General features: G+C 54.1%; 1 protein-coding gene across 1 annotated transcript in view; it reads right to left on the bottom strand.

Annotated features, from left to right (window-relative positions):
• Positions 1–8,089: 8,089 nt before the first annotated feature.
• The window catches only part of LOC144950934 (tudor domain-containing protein 3-like), a 261,619-nt gene continuing 247,046 nt past the window's right edge, over positions 8,090–22,662 (bottom strand). The window contains exons 11-13 of the mRNA XM_078881115.1: positions 11,067–11,472; positions 8,889–8,982; positions 8,090–8,425 (exon numbers count right to left, since the gene is read on the bottom strand). Of these exons, the coding sequence (XP_078737241.1) occupies positions 8,090–8,425; positions 8,889–8,982; positions 11,067–11,472 (836 nt within the window). The remainder of the gene's footprint in view (positions 8,426–8,888; positions 8,983–11,066; positions 11,473–22,662) is intronic.

Genomic DNA, 22,662 nt, shown 5'->3' with positions numbered 1-22,662 from the left:
TCACGCACGCACTTACACACACACTCACTCACTCACTCACGCACTCACTCACGCACTCACTCACACACTCACTCACACACTCACTCACACACACTCATACACACACACACTCACACACTCACTCACTCACTCACTCACGCACTCACTCACACACTCACTCACTCACTCACTCACGCACGCACTTACACACACACTCACTCACTCACTCACGCACGCACTTACACACTCACTCACTCACTCACGCACACACACTCACTCACGCACACACACTCACTCACGCACACACACTCACTCACGCACACACACTCCACTCACGCACGCACTTACACACTCACTCACTCACTCACGCACTTACTCACTCACTCACTCACTCACGCACACACACTCACTCACGCACACAAACTCACTCACTCACGCACCGCACTTACACACTCACACACTCACTCACGCACACAAACTCACTCACTCACACACTCACGCACTTACACACTCACTCACTCACTCACTCACGCACTTCTACACACTCACACACTCACTCACGCACACAAACTCACTCACTCACACACTCACGCACTTACACACTCACTCACTCACTCACGCACACTTACACACTCACTCACTCACTCACGCACACAAACTCACTCACTCACGCACGCACTTACACACTCACTCACATCACTCACTCACGCACTTACACACTCACTCACTCACTCACGCACACACACTCACTCACTTACACACTCACTCACTCACCCACTCACGCACTCACACACTCACTCACACACTCACTCACTCACGCACGCACGCACGCACGCACTTGCACACTCACTCACTCACACACTCACGCACACACACTCACTCACACACTCACTCACTTACACACTCACTCACTCACCCACTCACGCACTCACTCACACACACACTCACTCACTCACTCACCCACACACTCACTCACTCACGCACACTCACTCACTCACTCACCACACACGCACTCACGCACTCACTCACACACACACTCACTCACACACTCACTCACTCACACACTCACTCACGCACGCACACAAAGACCCCCCGTATAGCCTTAACAGACTGTAGGGGCAAGTGCTGTTAGCGAGCACCTATGAAGGCCGGAAACGGCACACGAGGGGGTGGGTGGCCAGCACCACGCCCGGCCGCCTTTGTCTCCCCAGTGGCGATGTTTACACACCGCACCAGGTACTCATTTGAGGCTGAGTCGACCTAGGGGAGGCCCGAGACCGGTTCAGATAATCGTCACCGGTGTTGGCCGTGAGCGGGAATCGAACGCGGGTCGCCAGGTTCATAGCGCAGCGCGCTAACCACTACACCCACCACTCCCCACGCACTCACTCACCCACGCACTCACCACGCACGCACGCACTCACTCACCCACTCACGCACACACTCACTCACACACTCACACACACACGCACGCACGCACACTCACACACACACGCACGCACGCACTTCACACACACACGCACCGCACGCACGCACTCACTCACTCACACACACACTCACTCACGCACACACTCACTCACGCACTCACGCACATCACTCACTCACCACTCACGCACACACTCACTCACGCACGCACTCACACACACACGCACGCACGCACTCACACACACACTCACCACCTCACTCACTCACGCACTCACTCACACACTCACACACTCACTCACACACTCACACACACTCACACACTCACTCACACACTCACTCACTCACACACTCACTCACTCACTCACACACTCACTCACTCACACACACACTCACTCACTCACCCACTCACGCACACACTCACTCACACACACACTCACCACTCACTCACTCACGCACTCACTCACACACTCACACACTCACTCACACACTCACACACACTCACACACTCACTCACACACTCACTCACTCACACACTCACTAACACACGCACGCACTCACGCACGCACTCACTCACCCACACACACACTCACCCACTCTCACACTCAGACACGCACTCACTCACACACTCACTTCACACACACACTCACGCACTCACGCACCCACGCACTCACTCACTCACACACTCACGCACGCACTCACTCACACACTCACCACTCACTCACACACTCACTCACACACTCACCACTCACTCACCCACCCACTCACACACTCACTCACACACTCACCCACACACTCACTCACCACTCACTCACACACTCACCACTCACACACTCACCACTCACTCACACACTCACGCACGCACTCACTCACACACTCACCACTCACTCACACACTCACTCACACACTCACCACTCACTCACCCCACCCACTCACACACTCACTCACACACTCACCCACACACTCACTCACCACTCACTCACACACTCACCACTCACTCACACACTCACCACTCACTCACAACACTCACGCACTCACACACTCACTCACCACTCACTCACTCACCCACGCACTCACCCACACACTCACTCACCACTCACACACCACCACACTCTCACCACTCACTCGCACACACACTCACCCACTCTCGCACGCACACCCACACACTCACCCCACACACTTACCCACTCACCCACGCACTTCACCACGCACTCACCCACTCTCGCACTCACCCACACACACACTCACCCACTCTCGCACTCACCCACACACTCACCCACTCACACACTCACCCACGCACTCACCACACTCACACACTCACCCACTCTCGCAGTCACCCACTCTCGCACTCACCCCACACACACACTCACCCACTCTCCGCACTCACCCACGCACTCACTCACCCCCACACACTTACCCACTCTCACACTCACCCACTCACCCTCTCACCCACACACTCACCCACTCTCGTACTCACCCACTCACCCTCTCACCCTCTCACCCTCTCACCCCACACACACTCACCCACTCTCGTACTCACCCACTCACCCTCTCACCACTCACCCACTCACTCACCCACTCTCAGCACTCACACCACTCACCCTCTCAGCCACACACTCACTCACTCATCACACTGCAGGTCACAACAACACACTCCCTAACCCACCCACCCACTCACTCACCCACTCACCCTCTTCCCCAGACACTCACACACGCACTCCCACTCACCCCGTGACGCACAGCACCTCCGATTAGCCCGGTCGGCCACGCACCGTGCAAAATAAACTCAACACACGCACACGCACGCACACACACACACGCACACACACACGCACACGCACACACGCACACACACACACACGCACACACACACACACACACACGCACGCGCGTTTCTAATCGACGCGCTTTGTTCCACGACGCACACCACTAATTGCCCGTGTCGGGTCGGGAGGGAGGCGGGTCTTAACGACACGGTCGCATTAGCGCGAGATGACCCGGCGAAACTTCATCTCGCTATATTTTACCGTGGCCTAACCGCCGTGGCGAGCAGCGTCGCTCCTCTGCTCCAGCTCCTTGCCAGAGGGTGGGCTGCCCCAACCCACGAGTTGTTGTTTGGGCTTGCTAGGGTACATGAGCCGGCCAGGGCACTGTTTGCCAAGCAATACACGAGCCACCCCCGCCACCTCCGCCAAGGGTGAGTGGGTGAGTGCAAGAGTGGCTGAGTGTGTGGCTGAGAGGGTGAGTGGGTGAGTGCAAGAGTGGAGTGAGTGTGTGGCTGAGAGGGTGAGTGGGTGAGTATAAGAGTGGGTGAGTGTGTGGCTGAGAGGGTGAGTGGGTGAGTGCAAGAGTGGGTGAGTGTGTGGCTGAGAGGGTGAGTGGGTGAGTGCAAGAGTGGGTGAGTGTGTGGCTGAGAGGGTGAGTGGGTGAGTGCAAGAGTGGGTGAGTGTGTGGCTGAGAGGGTGAGTGGGTGAGTGCAAGAGTGGGTGAGTGTGTGGCTGAGAGGGTGAGTGGGTGAGTGCAAGAGTGGGTGAGTGTGTGGCTGAGAGGGTGAGTGGGTGAGTGCAAGAGTGGGTGAGTGTGTGGCTGAGAGGGTGAGTGGGTGAGTGCAAGAGTGGGTGAGTGTGTGGCTGAGAGGGTGAGTGGGTGAGTGCAAGAGTGGGTGAGTGTGTGGCTGAGAGGGTGAGTGGGTGAGTGCAAGAGTGGGTGTGTGGCTGAGAGGGTGAGTGGGTGAGTGCAAGAGTGGGTGAGTGTGTGGCTGAGAGGGTGAGTGGGTGAGTGCAAGAGTGGGTGAGTGTGTGGCTGAGAGGGTGAGTGGGTGAGTGCAAGAGTGGGTTAGTGTGTGGCTGAGAGGGTGAGTGGGTGAGTGCAAGAGTGGGTGAGTGTGTGGCTGAGAGGGTGAGTGGGTGAGTGCAAGAGTGTGTGAGTGTGTGGCTGAGAGGGTGAGTGGGTGAGTGCAAGAGTGGGTGAGTGTGTGGCTGAGAGGGTGAGTGCAAGAGTGGGTGAGTGTGTGGCTGAGAGGGTGAGTGGGTGAGTGCAAGAGTGGGTGAGTGTGTGGCTGAGAGGGTGAGTGGGTGAGTGCAAGAGTGGGTGAGTGTGTGGCTGAGAGGGTGAGTGGGTGAGTGCAAGAGTGGGTGAGTGTGTGGCTGAGAGGGTGAGTGGGTGAGTGCAAGAGTGGGTGAGTGTGTGGCTGAGAGGGTGAGTGGGTGAGTGAGTTGTGGTGTGTGTGTGTGGCTGAGAGGTCGTGGGTGAGTGCAAGAGTGGGAGTTGAGTGGTGCAAGAGTGGGTGAGTGTGTGGCTGAGAGGGTGAGTGGGTGAGTGCAAGAGTGGGTTAGTGTGTGGCTGAGAGGGTGAGTGGGTGAGTGCAAGAGTGGGTGAGTGTGTGGCTGAGAGGGTGAGTGGGTGAGTGCAAGAGTGGGTGAGTGTGTGGCTGAGAGGGTGAGTGGGTGAGTGCAAGAGTGGGTGAGTGTGTGGCTGAGAGGGTGAGTGGGTGAGTGCAAGAGTGGTGTGAGTGTGTGGCTGAGAGGGTGAGTGGGTGAGTGCAAGAGTGGTGAGTGTGAGAGGGTGAGTGGGAGTGCAAGTGGGTGGTGTGTGGCTGAGAGGGTGAGTGGGTGAGTGCAAGAGTGGGTGAGTGTGTGGCTGAGAGGGTGAGTGGGTGAGTACAAGAGTGGGTGAGTGTGTGTGGCTGAGAGGGGTGAGTGGGTGAGTGCAAGAGTGGGTGAGTGTGTGGCTGAGAGGGTGAGTGGGTGAGTGCAAGAGTGGGTGAGTGTGTGGCTGAGAGGGTGAGTGGGTGAGTGCAAGAGTGGGTGAGTGTGTGGCTGAGAGGGTGAGTGGGTGAGTGCAAGAGTGGGTGAGTGTGTGGCTGAGAGGGTGAGTGGGTGAGTGCAAGAGTGGGTGAGTGTGTGGCTGAGAGGGTGAGTGGGTGAGTGCAAGAGTGGGTGAGTGTGTGGCTGAGAGGGTGAGTGGGTGTGAGTGCAAGAGTGGGTGAGTGTGTGGCTGAGAGGGTGAGTGGGTGAGTGCAAGAGTGGGTGAGTGTGTGGCTGAGAGGGTGAGGTGGGTGAGTGCAAGAGTGGGTGAGTGTGTGGCTGAGAGGGTGAGTGGGTGAGTGCAAGAGTGGGTGAGTGTGTGCTGAGAGGGTGAGTTGGGGGTGGGAGTGCAAGAGTGGGTGAGTGTGTGGCTGAGAGGGGTGAGTGGGTGAGTGCAAGAGTGGGTGAGTGTGTGGCTGAGAGGGTGAGTGGGTGAGTGCAAGAGTGGGTGAGTGTGTGGCTGAGAGGGTGAGTGGGTGAGTGCAAGAGTGGGTGAGTGTGTGGCTGAGAGGGTGAGTGGGTGAGTGCAAGAGTGGGTGAGTGTGTGGCTGAGAGGGTGAGTGGGTGAGTGCAAGAGTGGGTGAGTGTGTGGCTGAGAGGGTGAGTGGGTGAGTGCAAGAGTGGGTGAGTGTGTGGCTGAGAGGGTGAGGTGGGTGAGTGCAAGAGTGGGTGAGTGTGTGGCTGAGAGGGGTGAGTGGGTGAGTGCAAGAGTGGGTGTGTGGGCTGAGAGGGTGAGTGGGTGAGTGCAAGAGTGGGTGAGTGTGTGGCTGAGAGGGTGAGTGGGTGAGTGCAAGAGTGGGTGAGTGTGTGGCTGAGAGGGTGAGTGGGTGAGTGCAAGAGTGGGTGAGTGTGTAGCTGAGAGGGTGAGTGGGTGAGTGCAAGAGTGGGTGAGTGTGTGGCTGAGAGGGTGAGTGGGTGAGTGCAAGAGTGGGTGAGTGTGTGGCTGAGAGGGTGAGTGGGTGAGTGCAAGAGTGGGTGAGTGTGTGGCTGAGAGGGTGAGTGGGTGAGTGCAAGAGTGGGTGAGTGTGTGGCTGAGAGGGTGAGTGGGTGAGTGCAAGAGTGGGTGAGTGTGTGGCTGAGAGGGTGAGTGGGTGAGTGCAAGAGTGGGTGAGTGTGTAGCTGAGAGGGTGAGTGGGTGAGTGCAAGAGTGGGTGAGTGTGTGGCTGAGAGGGTGAGTGGGTGAGTGCAAGAGTGGGTGAGTGTGTGGCTGAGAGGGTGAGTGGGTGAGTGCAAGAGTGGGTGAGTGTGTGGCTGAGAGGGTGAGTGGGTGAGTGCAAGAGTGGGTGAGTGTGTGGCTGAGAGGGTGAGTGGGTGAGTGCAAGAGTGGGTGAGTGTGTGGCTGAGAGGGTGAGTGGGTGAGTGCAAGAGTGGGTGAGTGAGTGGGTGAGAGGGTGAGTGGGTGACCTTGCGGTTCATCCCGTCCCAGGCATCCGAGACGTGGTCGCGAAACGCGGCGACTGGGTGAGACGCGGCACGGATCGAGGAGACGTGACGTTCAGAGCGGGGAGCTGGACCCAACCGGGAAAACCGTTAACCGGAAATAACCGGAAAAAACTGTAGATTTTTTGTTTGTTTTTTTACACTATGAGACATCTCCTTTACCAGTGGCAAAATATAGTAGTAGGGTTTTACCCTTTAAACTGGTACAAAACTGACCCCTTTATACAAGGCATCATGTTTGCAATAACCGAAACACAAGCAGTCAAAATGCAAATAAAAATAAACAACTCTGATGATGATGATAATGATATGCACTGTCCTTGAAGTTGATTGGTCCACACCCGAGACAGCTTTCTTTAGAGCCTAGTCTCCATTGGTGTTGGACCAGATGACGCCAAAAGGCGTAGAACTCAAAAACAGCGCACTATCAGAGTATTGAGAGCTCGGGGCAAGCATTTACACTATGAGACCTCCTTTACCAGTGGCAAAATATAGTAATAGGTTTTTACCCTTTAAACTGGTACAAAACTGACCTCTTTATACAAGGCATCATGTTTGCAATAACGGTTATAGCAAACATGATGCCTTGTATAAAGGTGTCAGTTTTGAAAGGGTAAAAACCTACTACTATATATTTTTAGTTTTGTCACAGTTGGTGAACCGCGATTTAAAAAACACAGCCGAGTTGCGTTTTCTTCTTTTGTTTTGTTTCAAACCGAGGAACGGAAACCGCCGAATCAAATTTCGGTGAGCGGTTTTAACCGGTTGACGGTTTTCACACCCAAATCACACAGCGTCGGTGCACACGGTGATTTTTTTCTGCAATATTTTGCCGTCTTTTCTTGGATTCTCTGTTTGCACTCAGTCACATATTCACTTTAAGATGTTTTCTTGTTCGTGTTTTGGTTTTTTGTTTGTTGCGGTTGCAACCCGATTCAAGAGCCGAATGGCTCACAGGGCTACACCTAATACATGAACTTTGAACTTGAACTTGATGGAGAGATCCGGGAACGGGTTCAGGGAATCGCTCGCCACTGATCCCAGCCGTGGCTGCCTGGTGGAGCTCAGGTGGTTGGATTCGCAAGGGAATGTGCTAATCGTTGCGCCACCACTCCTCACATAAAAAAGACAAAAATCCCCCGTGTAGCCTTCACATACTGTTGGGGCAAGTGCTGTCAGCGAGCAGAACCTACGAAGGCCGGCACGGCACACGAGGGGGTGGGTGGCCAGCACCACGCCCGGCCGCCTTTGTCTCCCCAGTGACGATGTTTACTTCACACCGCACCAGGCACTCATTTGAGGCTGAGTCGACCTAGGGGAGGCCTAAGACCGGTTCAGATAATCGTCACCGGTGTTGGCCGTGAGCGGGAATCGAACCCGGGTCAACCGGGTTCATAGCGCAGCGCGGCGCTAAACCGCTACACTACCGCCACACTGGGTACTCATTTGAGGCCGAGTCGACCTAGGGGAGGGCCACTTCGCGCCAAACCCGCGCGTCCCTCACCGGCGTGCAAGTGCTGCCCCTGCGGACGAGGACCCGGCGGGGGCTTGATGGGTCCTATGCGCCTGGCCCTGACGGGCGCCGGTTCCACCGTGGGGGGCCCTGGAGTTGCCGTGGGGGGCCCTGGAGTTGCCGGGGGGGGCCCCGGGGTTGCCGGGGGGGGCCCCGGGGTTGCCGGGGGGGGCCGGGCGACGCCGCCGCCGCCGCCGCCGCCGCGTCCCGCCGCTCCGTTGTGCCAGAGGGCGGGGAAGTCGTCGCTCGGCCCCACGGAGGGTCCCTGGGGTCACGCGGGGGTCACGCGGGGGTCACGCGGGGGGGGTCACGTGGGTTCACGGGTATCACCGCACGCGTCGCTGCATCACCGCTCCCCACGCTACCCGGCCACACACACACACGCTCACGCACACACACACACGCACGCACGCACACACACACACGCACACACACGCACACACGCACACACACGCTCACACGCTCACATGCTCACACACGCTCACACACACACACACACGCTCACACACACACACACACGCACGCACACACACGCACACACGCTCACACGCTCACATGCTCACACACGCTCACACGCTCACACACGCTCACACACACACACACACACGCACGCACACACGCTCACACGCTCACACACGCTCACACACACACGCTCACACGCTCACACACGCTCACACACACACACACACACGCTCACACACACACACACACACACGCACGGAGGTCACCTTGACGCTCCTGTGGCCTCTGTCCAACTGGGCGCCACTCCAGCCGGGCCGCTCCCCCTCTCCACCCCCCCACAGCGGCCGCCTCGCGCTCGGCCTGCCGGAGGGCAAAGCGTCGCCACGTTACAGGAGACAAAATACACCACCCACCCCCAACCCACACCCACAACCCCCCGCCGCGATGGACTTGCAACGGACCGTGGGGGCAAGCGCTGCAATTCCCCGCCGGCGATGTGTTTGCCGCACCGCAGAGGTCGCAACCGGGTACCCGATACCCGTACCCTACCCGTACCTGGCCGGGTACGGGTAGGGTACGGCCGGGTACGGGTACCCGTTTGCGACCCTGGTGCGGCCGGGTACGGGTAAGGAATCAAAACCCGTTTGCGACCTCTGGTGCACCGCGCCGGGTGCGGATTTGAGGCTGAGTCGACCTAGGGGAGGCCCAGGGACCGGTTCGGATGATTCGTCACCGGCGGGGAGTCGAACTCGGGTGGCCGGGGTTCGCGGCGTGAGCGGCAGCACCATCGCGGCAAACGCGCGCGTGTTTGCGGGAGGAGCTTTTTCCCGCAAAAGCTCTTCAGAGAGACGGAAATTCAGACGCGAAACTAAATTAAATGAACGTCCTCAACGGGTTCGGCTGCTTCGGTCCGCGGCTGTGGGACGTGAAATCAGAAATCGGTGCGATATCTGGGCTCTATGTTCAGTGGCGAAAATAAAAAGGGTTTTAGTGTTTAAAAAAAAAAAAATCTCATTTGTGTGCGAAGCGCCCGTGCATGTTAAGTGTGCATATGTCAGTGGGCGCGCGTGTGCGCACGGGGGAGTGCGTGAGTGGTGTGTGTGTGTGTCTGTGTGTGTGTCTGTCTGTGTGTGTGTGTCAGTGTGCGCGCGTGTGCTCGCGCGGGAGTGCGTGAGTGGTGTGTGTGTGTCTGTGTGTGTGTGTCAGTGTGTATGTGTGTGTGTGTCTGTGTGTCTGTGTGTGTGTGTCTGTGTGTGTCTGTGTGTGTGTGTGTCAGTGCGTGCGTGTATGCTCGCGGGAGTGCGTGAGTGGTGTGTGTGTGTGTCTGTGTGTGTGTGTCTGTGTGTGTGTGTCTGTGTGTGTGTCTGTCTGTGTCTGTGTGTGTGCGCGCGGGAGTGCGTGAGAGGTGTGTATGTCTGTGTGTGTGTCTGTGTGTGTCTGTGTGTGTGCGCGCGGGAGTGCGTGAGTGGTGTGTGTGTGTGTCTGTGTGTGTGTGTCTGTGTGTGTGTCTGTGTGTGTGCGCGCGGGAGTGCGTGAGTGGTGTGTGTGTCTGTGTGTGTGTCTGTGTGTGTGCGCGCGGGAGTGCGTGAGTGGTGTGTGTGTCTGTGTGTCTGTGTGTGTGGGGAGCGGTAGTGTAGCGGTTAGCGCGCTGCGCTATGAACCTGGTGACCCGAGTTCGATTCCCGCTCACGGCCAACACCACCGGTGACGATTATCTGAACCGGTCCTGGGCCTCCCCTAGGTCAACTCAGCCTCAAATGAGTACGTGCTGCGTAAACATCGCCACTGGTGAGACAAAGGCGGCCGGGCGTGGTGCTGGCCACCCACCCCCCTCGTGTGCCGTGCCAGCCTTCACAGGTGCTCGCTAACAGCACTTGACCCTACAGTCTGTGTTGGCTATATGGGGGATCTTTGTCTTCATTGCTGTTACGCAGGTGAGCAGCGGTTATCTCTCTCGCCTGGTCTACAGGAGGTCGTGGGTTCAATCTCGACCCTGACGATGCCTGCTGCTGTATATTTGCAGTTTGCGTGTCTCTATAATAATCATCACGGTGGCTAGGAGATGTTAACTACCTCGCCTGGTCTACAGGAGGTCGTGGGTTCAATCTCGACCCTGACGATGCCTGCTGCTGTATATTTGCAGTTTGCGTGTCTCTCTATAATAATCATCACGGTGGCTAGGAGATGTTAACTACCTCGCCTGGTCTACAGGAGGTCGTGGGTTTGGCCCCGACACTGACGTCTGCTGCTGCTGCTGCTGTACATTTGGAGCCTGCGTGTCTCTCTCTCTCTCTCTGTCTGTCTCCGTGGACGCGGGGATTTTTCCTCCGGTTTTTCCCCTCCGCATTAAGAATGGACGTGACGCGTCGTCCGAATCGACGTGCGAGTGTTCATTTATTAATGTCGGCGCGATGAAGATGTGGCGCGTGGCGCGTGGTACGTACCTCCTGTCGCCATCGTCGTCGTCGCCATCGTCGCCCCCGCGATGAGTCCGCCTCCTCCGGGGGCTCTGCCCTCGCTCCTCCTCCGCGCTGCCGGGACGGCCGCGTTGCCACTGCTGCTGCTGCTGCTGCAGCTGCTGCTGCTGCTGCTGCTGCAGCTGCATCCCCCGACCCTCGCCCACCCAGTGCCGGCCTTCCGCGGGCGGCCGCCTCTCCCGCTGGAAGCGCGGCGGCAGGTCGTGAGCGGCGGGGCGCGTCTCTCCGCCGCGGCCGCTGCCGACGCCGGCGCCGCCGCCGAATCGGCGCTCACCGGCGCCGTGGTGCTCCGGAGGAAAGTGGAAGACGCCGGGAACGCCGCGGTACCTCGGCTGGTAGTCCGGCTCGCGCGGCAAGCTCCCGGAGTCCGAGACTGCGGGCGGTCGGGGGGAGGAGACGAGAGAGAGAACGTTCCGGACGGGCACGGCAACCGGGGCAAACAAAATAAAATTTCGATTTGAAGCTTTCGTGACTGCAGGGATTCATCTTCTTGGTTCTTTCGGTAAAGTCACGTAGAAGGGAAATAATAGAATAATAAAAATAAAACATAATAAAATTTCGATGTAAAGCTTTCGTGACTGCAGGGATTCATCTTCTTGGTTCTTTCGGTAAAGTCACGTAGAAGGGAAGTAATAAAATAATAAACATAAAACATGATAAAATTTCGATTTAAAGCTTCTTTCGTGACTGCAGGGATTCATCTTCTTGGTTCTTTCGGTAAAGTCACGTAGAAGGGAAATAATAAAATAATAAAAATAAAACATAATAAAATTTCGATTTAAAGCTTTCGTGACTGCAGGGATTCATCTTCTTGGTTCTTTCGGTAAAGTCACGTAGAAGGGAAGTAATAAAATAATAAAAATAAAACATAATACAATTTCGATGTAAAGCTTTTGTGACTGCAGGGATTCATCTTCTTGGTTCTTTCGGTAAAGTCACGTAGAAGGGAAATAATAAAATAATAAAAATAAAACGTAATAAAATTTCGATTGAAAGCTTTCGTGACTGCAGGGATTCATCTTCTTGGTTCTTTCGTCGGTAAAGTCACGTGGAAGGGAAATAATAATGCGATTTCGAACTCGGAGGGCCATTACGAAACTTCATGTGCCGGGCACATTATGTTATTGCGTTCAGCAAAGTGATGGCGGTGACTGATTGAGTGGTTCAGTGGCGGGGGGAGGGGGTGGGAGGGTGGGAGGGTGGGAGGGTGGGTGGTTATGACAACCGCCTCTGCATGCCGAGCCACTGAGATCGTGATTTTTTGTCAACTAAAAGTATCGAAACTTTCTTGTTTCATTTCATCGCACCAAGGTGAAAGGCCTCCGAACGAGCTGCTTCACGGCTCTTCTGGACATTCACTGCGGCCGAACGCTCTGAACAGCGGGACGCCGATTCTGAACGCGAAGGGGAGAACGGGGAGGAAAAATCCACGCGATCGCGGCGAGAGAGAGGCACGCAAACTCCAGATATACAGCAGCAGGCGTCGTCAGGTTCGGGATCGAACCCACGACGTCCTGCGTACCAGGCGAGGTAGTTAACATCTCCTAGCAACCGTGATGATGATGATGATGATGAGAGAGAGACACGCAGATTCCAGATATACAGCAGCAGGCGTCGTCAGGGTCGGGATCGAACCCACGACCTCCTGTATACCAGGCGAGGTAGTCAACATCTCCTAGCCACTGTGATGATGATGAGAGAGAGAGACACGCAAACTCCGAATAAACAGTAGCAGGCGTCGTCAGGGTCGGGATCGAACCCACAACCTCCTGCATACCAGACGAGGTAGTCAACATCCCCTAGCCACCGTGATGATGATGATGAGAGAGAGACACGCAGATTCCAGATATACAGCAGACGTCATCAGGGTCGGGATCGAACCCACGACTTCCTGCACACCAGGCGAGGTAGTTAACATCTCCTAGCCACCGCGATGATGATGAGAGAGAGAGACACGCAAACTCCAAATACACAGGGATGGCCGGAGGGGAGGGGAGGGAGGAGAGTGAAGGAGGGAGGGGGGGAGAGAGAAGTAAGGGAGGGGAGGGAGGGAGGGAGGGAGGGAGGGAGGGAGGGGAGGGGAGGGAGGGGAGGGAGGGAGGGAGAAAGTGTTGAGATGCACGACAGTATTGCACTGCTGTGTTAAAGAGGGTAGAGATGGGAGGGATGGAGGGAGGGATGGAGGGGGCTTTATCCGCTAGTAGATTGCCAACGGTCTGTGAACCATCACTTCGCCTGTTCCCGTTTCCGAAGACGTACGCGTACACGATCGGAACAGGGAAGGCAAGCTGAAATAAAACCAAAAACTTTACCGGCACCGACGCTCCCGCAAAGGCCACGTGCGAGGGCGAGTTGGGGGCGGTGAGCGACGGGTAAAATCATCGGTGGGCCCGCTCGCACCGCTCGCGAGATTCTATACGGCGGACGGGGAGACGCCCCCGCCAAGCCCCGCCAAGCCCCGCCAACTTGCAGCCACGTCTCGGAAAAGTGGTGGGGAAAAAACGGATTCATTCGCAAGCCAATTAACTCCCCGCGTCTGTAACGGCGCGCGGGTAGAAAGTACGAGGCAGAGGTCGAAAACGGGTTTTGATTCCTTACCCGTACCCGTACCCGGCCGCACCAGGGTCGCAAACGGCTACCCGTACCCGGGTAGCCGGGTATCGGGTACCCGGCTACGGGTTTTGATTCCTTACCCGTACCCGGCCGCACCAGGGTCGCAAACGGCTACCCGTACCCGGCTGGGTACAGGTAGCCGGGTATCGGGTAGGGTACGGGTATCGGGTACCCGGTTGCGACCTCTGGTCCGAGGCGAGAGGGGTGGGAACCGTGTTTTGCCAGAGCGACGAAACGATTTGCACGTATTCTTGGCACCGTCGCCACCGTTTGCCGGAGGGGGCGGATAATTCGACGGCATCGCAGACGCTGGGGAAAGTGTCACAGGTCGCGGTCGCGACAGAGCGGAGAGAGAAAACGCGAAAAACAAAAAATCGGGTCCCCGCCAAAATCGGCCGCTTCTCCCAACACAAGATACGGCTGCTCTAGTAAACATGCACGCGCGTGCACACACACACACACAAAGACCTAATTTGCACGATGGCCCAAAGCCAATTTTTCCCCGGGGCTGCATTTCCAATAAAAATGAACAGATTGCTGTTATTTTGTGCCAATTTTTGTTCTTGCTGTTGTTAAAAATAAAACAAAAAATTGAGACTGGAGCGAGTTTGGAAAGCTGTCGGGGGTTGCTTTGAGCCAGCCCCTTGCTGAGTTGGAATCTAGTTTGTGTCCACCTGTGATCAATATACAGTGAGGGTCTACTATCTTGTCCCTGACACCCTTGGAGAGCTATTTGGTCTTGGCCATGGTGGAGAGTTTGGAATCTGATTGATTGATTGCTTCTGTGAACAGGTGTCTTTTATACAGGTAACAAAGCACTCCCCCTTTAAGAGTGTGCTCCTAATCTCAGCTCGTTACCTGTTTAATAAAATACACCTGGGAGCCAGAAATCTTTCTGACTGAGAGGGGGTCAAATACTGATTTCCCTCATTAAAATGCAAATCAATGTATAACATTTTTGACATGCGTTTTTCTGGATTTTGTCGTTGTTATTCCGTCTCTCACTGTTCAAATAAACCTACCATTAAAATTATAGACTAATCATTTCTTTGTCAGTGGGCAAACGTACAAAATCAGCAGGAGATCAAACACTTTTTAAATCCGTTATATTAAGTTCACTTGCTTGCTTGCTTGCGCGCTTACGACCGTGCAAATCTTTCGGTCGTTTTTTAACCCACTTCCCGTGATCCAATCGAGCTGACATTTTGCACACAGACTCGTTGTGCGTGACCATTTATTTTCGTGAAAACATTTTTGCAAAATTTTACACTTTTCAGGAAAAAATAAATTATATGTAATTACCAATTGCTTAATGGTGGCAGGCAATCATCTGACCCATAGGTGGCAGCCATCTCAAGCCAGAGGACGAGAGGACTCTAGCCGCCACGCATATAAAGGATTTATAGTGAAAAACTTTGTTTTTACGGGTTAATTTTTTTCCTTCACTGTATATAGAGAACAAATAAAGGCAACCCACTGATCGATCGAAAGAACAGGCGTATGATAAAGCGTTCAACGGTCACCTGTCGGAGACTACGTCTCTAGCCTCTACGTGCTGTGAAAGGCCATTGCCTGAAACGTCTAGTTAGTTTTTTTGTTCTTTCATGACCGCGGAGATGTTGTTGACGAATGTGTGGAGTGTGTTGCTGTTGTTGGTCTGTGCTTGTTCACCAGTGTCAATGCAGCAGCAGCAGCAGAAGTAGCAGTAGCAGCAGTAGTAGAAGCAGCAGTAGCAGCAGCAGCAGCATCAGCAGTAGCAGCAGTAGCAGCAGCAGCAGCAGAAGCAGCAGCAGCAGCAGCAGCAGTAGCAGCAGTAGTAGAAGCAGCAGCAGCAGCAACAGCAGTAGCAGCAGAAGCAGCAGAAGCAGCAGAAGCAGCAGCAGTCGTAGTAGCAGCAGCATAAGCAGCAGTAGCAGCAGCAGCAGAAGCAGCAGAAGCAGCAGCAGTAGCAGCAGAAGCAGTAGCAGCAGTAGCAGCAGCAGCAGTAGCAGCAAACAAAACAAAGTTGAACACGTTTATCGTCCATTGAGGCAGGAGTGGGCACGGGGTCACACGCAAGCGAAGCGTTCCTTCTCCTGGACAAATTACCTTCGGACGTGATACCAGTCGGGCCTAGAGTAATCATGGGAAAAATCCTAAGCAGCCACACAATCACCATTGGAACCTCATTTGCCAGTAAAAAATTATGATAAATGATTTTTTTACCCTTCTATCTGGCAACAAAACTGACACCTTTTTTACAAGGAGTCATGTTTGCATAGACCACAATACCTGCAGTCATAATGCAAAAAAAAAACACACAACTCTGATAATGTATGCACTGTCCTTGAAGTTGATTGGTCCACACCCGAGACAGCTTTCCTTAGAGCCTAGTCTCACATGGGTTGGACCAGATGACGCCAAAAGGCGCACAACTTCCTTGTAAAAAAAAAGGTGTCAGTTTTGTTGCCAGATAGAAGGGTAAAAAATCATTTATCAGCACACAATCCTTAAGGGTCTGCTATTTTCACCCTGCCCTACGCCTCCCTCCCCCGCGTTCGTAGAGGCTTGCGCCTACTAAGACTATTTAATTAATCCAAGCGAACAAATCCCGATGACGACGGCAACGCGATGGTTGGGTTGAGGATAAATTGCCGGGCTGGCAGGCTGGCGGGCTGGCTGGCGGGCTGGCTGGCTGGCTGGCTGGCGGGCTAGCTGACAGGCTGGCTGGCTGGTGGGCTGGCTGGCTGGCTGGTGGGCTGGCTGGCTGGCTGGTGGGCGGGCTGGTGGGCTGGCTGGCTGGCTGGACGGGCTGGCTGGCTGGCTGGTGGGCTGGCTGGCTGGTGGGCTGGCTGGCTGGCGGGCTGGCTGGCTGGCTGGTGGGCTGGCTGGCTGGCTGGTGGGCTGGCTGGCTGGCGGGCGGGCTGGCTGGCTGGCTGCCGGCATGGGCGAGCAGAGGGGGTGCCGGGAATATGCCCCGGCAAATGTGCGTTGTGCGTATGTTGAACTTATTTGCAAGGTGAATCGGCGTGGGTGGCCAAAACCACGCCCGGCCGCCTTTGTCTCCCCAGTGGCGATGTTTGCGTGTTTACACATCGCCACTAGACCTAGGGGAGGCCCAGGACCGATTCAGATGTTCGTCACTGGCGTTGGCCGTGAGCGTGAATCGGACCCGGGTTACCGGGGCCTACGCACAGCGCGGCGCGGCTGACTCTCGCACCGCCGCTAAATCAACGAAGACAAAGGTTCCCCGTATAGCCTCGGCATCATTCTCGCGGCAAGAGCCGTTCGCGAGCGACCTATGATGGGCCGGGCACGGCACGGCAGAGGTCGCAAACGGGTTTTGATTCCTTACCCGTACCCGGCCGCACCAGGGTCGCAAACGGGTACCCGTACCCGGCCGGGTACAGGTAGCCGGGTATCGGGTAGGGTACGGGTATCGGGTACCCGGTTGCAACCTCTGTGGCACAGCGCGGAATGGGTGGCTGCCTGCCACACACACACACACTCACACACTCACACACACTCACACACACAGACACACACACACTCACACACACTCACACACACACTCACACACACACACCCACCACACACACTCACACACACTCACACACACTCACACACACAGACACACACACACTCACACACACTCACACACACACTCACACACACACACCCACCACACACACTCACACACACTCACACACACTCACACACACAGACACACAGACACACACACACTCACACACACTCACACACACTCACACACACACTCACACACACACACACAGCCAGGCAGAGTAACACGCAAACTCGCTCCAGGCAAATCCTCGTTACACTTTACCACCCCCTCCACCGTTGCCATTCCACGCTTTAAGATGCCACGGGTTTTCCCGCGTTGACCTCGCGTTAGCCGACCTTTGGATGCGACGCTTCTAGACGGCGGCTGTCGCAGGGAGGCTCATCGCCGCCGCGATCGCCGCGTTGACCGGGGGCAACCGGGGGACGGGGCGGAAGAGAATTGTTGCTGCCGGTTTAATATTGTTATTTTATAAAAAAAAAATAATCTATCCCCGACTTACAAACTCTACAATTCTAGATTTGAAGCTTTCGTGACTGCAAGGATTCATACTCTCGATTCTTTCGGTAAAGTCACCACGTGGGTAAAAAAATGAAATTAAAATCAATAAAAATAAAACAACGAAAATCACGACGTTTCGGAGGCAACACAAGTCTCCGTCATCAGGTGGGACCGTCACAGCCAGATTTGCTGCCATCAAGTGAGGCAGGGATTCAAGGTGTAGGCTCTTAAGTACCAGTTAAGCGGGGAGGGGGGGAGGGGCTTATCAGAATGTGGTAGCCAATGAATGGAAAGTATCGGGAGGGGGGGCGGGGCTAACAGAGGGACAGGGTACTCGTGGTCGAAGTCAACGAAGTGTTTGTGCGCAAGTCACTGTGGATGTACATAATAGCAAAGGAAAGAAAATGCCCATGAGGGACGGGGTACAAGCCAAGATCGAGGCCAGCCCAGTAATCCTAACTGGAGTCTACGGATGACGGGAATAGAGAATGTTCGGATGACGGGAGATAGAACGGAGGAGAGGGACGGGGTAACGAAATTCAGGAGTAAACGTCTCATTATGAGGATCGTGGGTTTTTTCCCCTTTTTTCTGGCAACAAAATAGTTGTGTTAAGATGTTAAAAGGCCGAACTGAAACCTCTTGCAAGGAATCATGTCTGCATTGACCGCAGTGCGTGTGGTGAACATACAAACATGAAACATGCTACATTCTAGATTTGAAGTTTTCGTGACTGCACGGATCCACACTCTTTGGTTCTTTCGGTAAAGTCACGTAAAAAAAAAAAATGTTCTTTTATCTTTTTTCTATTATTGATTTAATTTTGTATTTGTATTCTAATTTTATTTTTTATTTTCACCTACCTGACTTCACCGAAAGAACCAAAGAGAATATAAAAAAACACGCTCTGACAGTCTGTGCATCTTCTTGGTTCTTTCGGTAAAGTCACGTAGAAGGGAAGTAATAAAATAATAAAAATAAAACATAATAAAATAATTCTCACGACGTTTCGGCCACAACGCAAGCAGCCGCCCTCAGGTGAAGAACAGGTCTGTCCTCAGGTGAAGAACAGGTCTTAGAGTCGCGTTCTTCACCTGAGGACGGCTGCTTGCGTTGTGGCCGAAACGTCGTGAAAATTATTTTATTATGTTTAATTTTTATTATTTTATTATTTCCCTTCTACGTGACTTTACCGAAAGAACCAAGAAGATGAATCCCTGCAGTCACGAAAGCTTTAAATCGAAAATTTATTACGTTTCATTTTTATTATTTTATTACTTCCCTTCTACGTGACTTTACCGAAAGAACCAAGAAGATGAATCCCTGCAGTCACGAAAGAAGCTTGAAATCGAAAGAGTTCGTCAACGTCGATTTAAAAAGCCCGTAGCTCCATAACTCGCTGAGCTCTCGTTTGTGACAGTCGGCATGCTTCTGAACAAGAGCAATGGAGGTTCAGTGGGCTTTACCTGCTCAAATAACAAGTATAACCCGCAAAAACAAAGTTTTTCACTATAAATCCTTTATATGCGTGGCGGCTAGAGTCCTCTCGTCCTCTGGCTTGAGATGGCTGCCACCTATGGGTCAGATGATTGCATTGCACCATTAAGCAATTGGTAATTACATATAATATTTTTGTCCTAAAAAGTGTAACATTTTGGAATTTTTTTTTCACGAAAATTAATTGTCACGCACAACGAGTCTGTGTGCAAAATGTCAGCTCGATTGGATCACGGGAAGTGGGTTAAAAAACGACCGAAAGATTTGCACGGTCCTAAGCAAGCAAGCAAGCACGCAAGCACGCAAGCACGCAAGCACGCAAGCAAGCAAGCGAACTTAATATAAAGGATTTAAAAAAATAGTTTAAGGTCAGGTCCCTGGGTGCTTAGCCCACCCACCCACCCACCCCACCGCTCCCTCCCCATCCTCCTTATTCCAGAATGAGAATCTTTCATCGCAGCGGATGAATCCGACTCGCGGTCACAGATACCACCGCCCTCATCCCCTCCATGGGCAGCCCCCCCTCCCGCCCACGCCCCCCACCCCCCCCACCCAGACCCCCGTGTGCTCATAACGTTGAGAACGGCTGCATATCCCGTCAAGTGAATTTCCGATATTGAATGACTTTCACCGGTTTATTGACAATACTTTTCGCGCCACCACCACCACCACCACCACCATCCCCATCGGCCCAAATCGCCCGGCCATCCAGGGAGATAGATTCAGGCTAATGGGACCTGACGGCTAAAACGAAAATGGTCAATGGGGGGGGGGGAGGGGGGCGGGACAGTGGGTGGGTTCAGGGTCAGATGCAGGGGAGGTCCGGACTGGAACAGCGCAGCGATGAAAAAAATTACAAAATAAAAATTACAAAAAATTAAAAACCGCGCGTGGCCGCAACATCCCCAGGGTTTGACCTCTGAACCTTCCGACCAAGACTCACGGTCCACACCCCGAAGAGGAAAACAAAAAAACAACTCAGAAAAAACTACGGCGTTGGTAAGATGCGGACACCTTGTTTCATGGTGCCCAAAGGGAAAACGTGACTTTACCGAAAGACCCAAAGAATATCTAAAAAATATATATTTTTTATTTCACCACTGAGCTACATAGCTGTTGCTTTTCTTTTCAGAAGGGAAACCTGGCCACAAATGACGGCCCAACGAATTGGCTTATCATGATCACCGTGTGGAAATGTACAGCAGCACGGATACTCGAAACGCGTGACGTTGATTCTAAATGTGGAGGGTAAAACCGGAGGACCCGGAGAAAAATCCACGTGACCACGTGGGGAGAGAGAGACACGCAAACTCAAAAATATAGAGCGGGAGACAGGGTCAAGTTCGAACGCACGACCTCCTGCACACCAGGCGAGGTAGTTAACATCTCCTAGCCACCGTGATGATGATGAGAGAGAGACACGCAAACTCCAAATATACAGCAAGCGTCAGGGTCAAGATCGAACCCACGGCCTCCTGTAGACCAGGCGAGGTAGTTAACATCTCTTAGCCACCGTGATGATGATGATGAGAGAGAGACACGCAAACTCCAAATATACAACAAGCGTCAGGGTCAAGATCGAACCCACGACCTCCTGCATACCAGGCGAGGTAGTCAACATCTCATCAACCGTGGCGCACAGGGCAAGCAGTGGCATAGGGGCCGGTGGGCCCGGGTTCAATTCCCGCTCCCGAAGAACACAAAAGTGGTAAATGTTTGAACCCGCACTGCGCCTCCCCTAGGTCGACTCAGCCTTAATCCAGCGCGATGCGTAAACATCGCAACCAGGGTGCCAACGGGCACTCCCATAGTGTTCCCGCATGCGGTGTGTACACGTGAGCATTGGGAAGACAAAGGCGGCCGGGCGAGGTGCTGGCCCACCCACCCACCCCCCCGTCATCTGCCGTGGCGGCTTTCGTAGGTGCTCGCTAACAGCACTTGCCCCGACAGTCCGTGAAAAGGGCTACACGGGGGAGCTTTGCCTTGTGTGTACACGCACCCGCATAGGTTGGCACATTAATCATCAGGAACATGCAAGCGTTCCCATTGAAAATGAATTCATCAAATAGCAGCGAGGCACAAGTTTGAAGATTCCGTAATTGTATTGCAAAACTTGGTCAAGGCCTCAATATTAGCATTCGCTTGATTAATTGGCTGCACACGTTTATGTAGATAAAATAATAATAAAAATATAAGAACACATTGCAACTCAAATATATTATTCGCCAACGTCGGAGAGAGAAGGGAGCCGGCTAATTAAAGCGGCGTCGCTACCCTGAAGTTGCCGTATGGAGCTCCCTCTTGGATTGTACCCGCTCCAGCGTCGTGTGTGCGCGTGTGTGTGTGTGTGTGTCGTGTGTGCGCGTGTGTGTGTCGTGTGTGTGTGCGTGTGTGTGTGTGTGTGTGCGTGTGCGTGTGTGTCGTGTGTTCAGTGCGTGTGTGTGTGTGTGTGTCGTGTGTTCAGCGCGTGTGTGTGTGTGTGTCGTGTGTTCAGTGCGTGTGTGTGTGTGTGTCGTGTGTTCAGTGCGTGTGTGTGTGTGTGTCGTGTGTTCAGTGCGTGTGTGTGTCGTGTGTGCGCGTGTGTGTGTGTGTGTCGTGTGTTCAGTGCGTGTGTGTGTCGTGTGTGCGCGTGTGTGTGTCGTGTGTTCAGTGCGTGTGTGTGTGTTCAGTGCGTGTGTCGTGTGTGTGTCGTGTGTGCGCGTGTGTGTGTGTGTGTGTGTGTTCAGTGCGTGTGTCGTGTGTGTGTGTGTCGTGTGTGCGCGTGTGTGTGTGTGTGTCGTGTGTTCAGTGCGTGTGTGTGTGTGTCGTGTGTGCGCGTGTGTGTGTGTGTGTCGTGTGTTCAGTGCGTGTGTGTGTGTTCAGTGCGTGTGTCGTGTGTGTGTGTCGTGTGTTCAGTGCGTGTGTGTGTGTGTGTGTTCAGTGCGTGTGTCGTGTGTGTGTGTGTTCAGTGCGTGTGTCGTGTGTGTGTGTCGTGTGTTCAGTGCGTGTGTGTCGTGTGTTCAGTGCGTGTGTGTGTGTGTGTCGTGTGTTCAGTGCGTGTGTGTGTGTGTGTCGTGTGTTCAGTGTGTGTGTGTGTCGTGTGTGCGCGTGTGAGTGTGTGTCGTGTGTTCAGTGCGTGTGTGTGTGTGTGTTCAGTGCGTGTGTGTGTGCGTGTGTGTCGTGTGGCGTGTGTGTCGTGTGTCGTGTGTGCGCGTGTGTGTGTGCGTCGTGTGTTCAGTGCGTGTGTGTGTGTGCGTCGTGTGTTCCGTGCGTGTGTCGTGTGTGTGTGCGCGCGCGTGTGTGTGTGTGTGTTCAGTGTGTGTGTGTGTGTTCAGTGCGTGTGTGTGTGTGTGTCGTGTGTGTCGTGTGTTCAGTGCGTGTGTGTCGTGTGTTCAGTGCGTGTGTGTGTGTGT

This window comes from Lampetra fluviatilis, chromosome 60 (assembly GCF_964198595.1).
Source record: "Lampetra fluviatilis chromosome 60, kcLamFluv1.1, whole genome shotgun sequence".
Classification (NCBI taxonomy): domain Eukaryota; kingdom Metazoa; phylum Chordata; class Hyperoartia; order Petromyzontiformes; family Petromyzontidae; genus Lampetra; species Lampetra fluviatilis.
The sequence above is the reverse complement of the archived record's forward strand: the minus strand, read 5'-3'. Positions and strand labels throughout refer to the sequence as shown.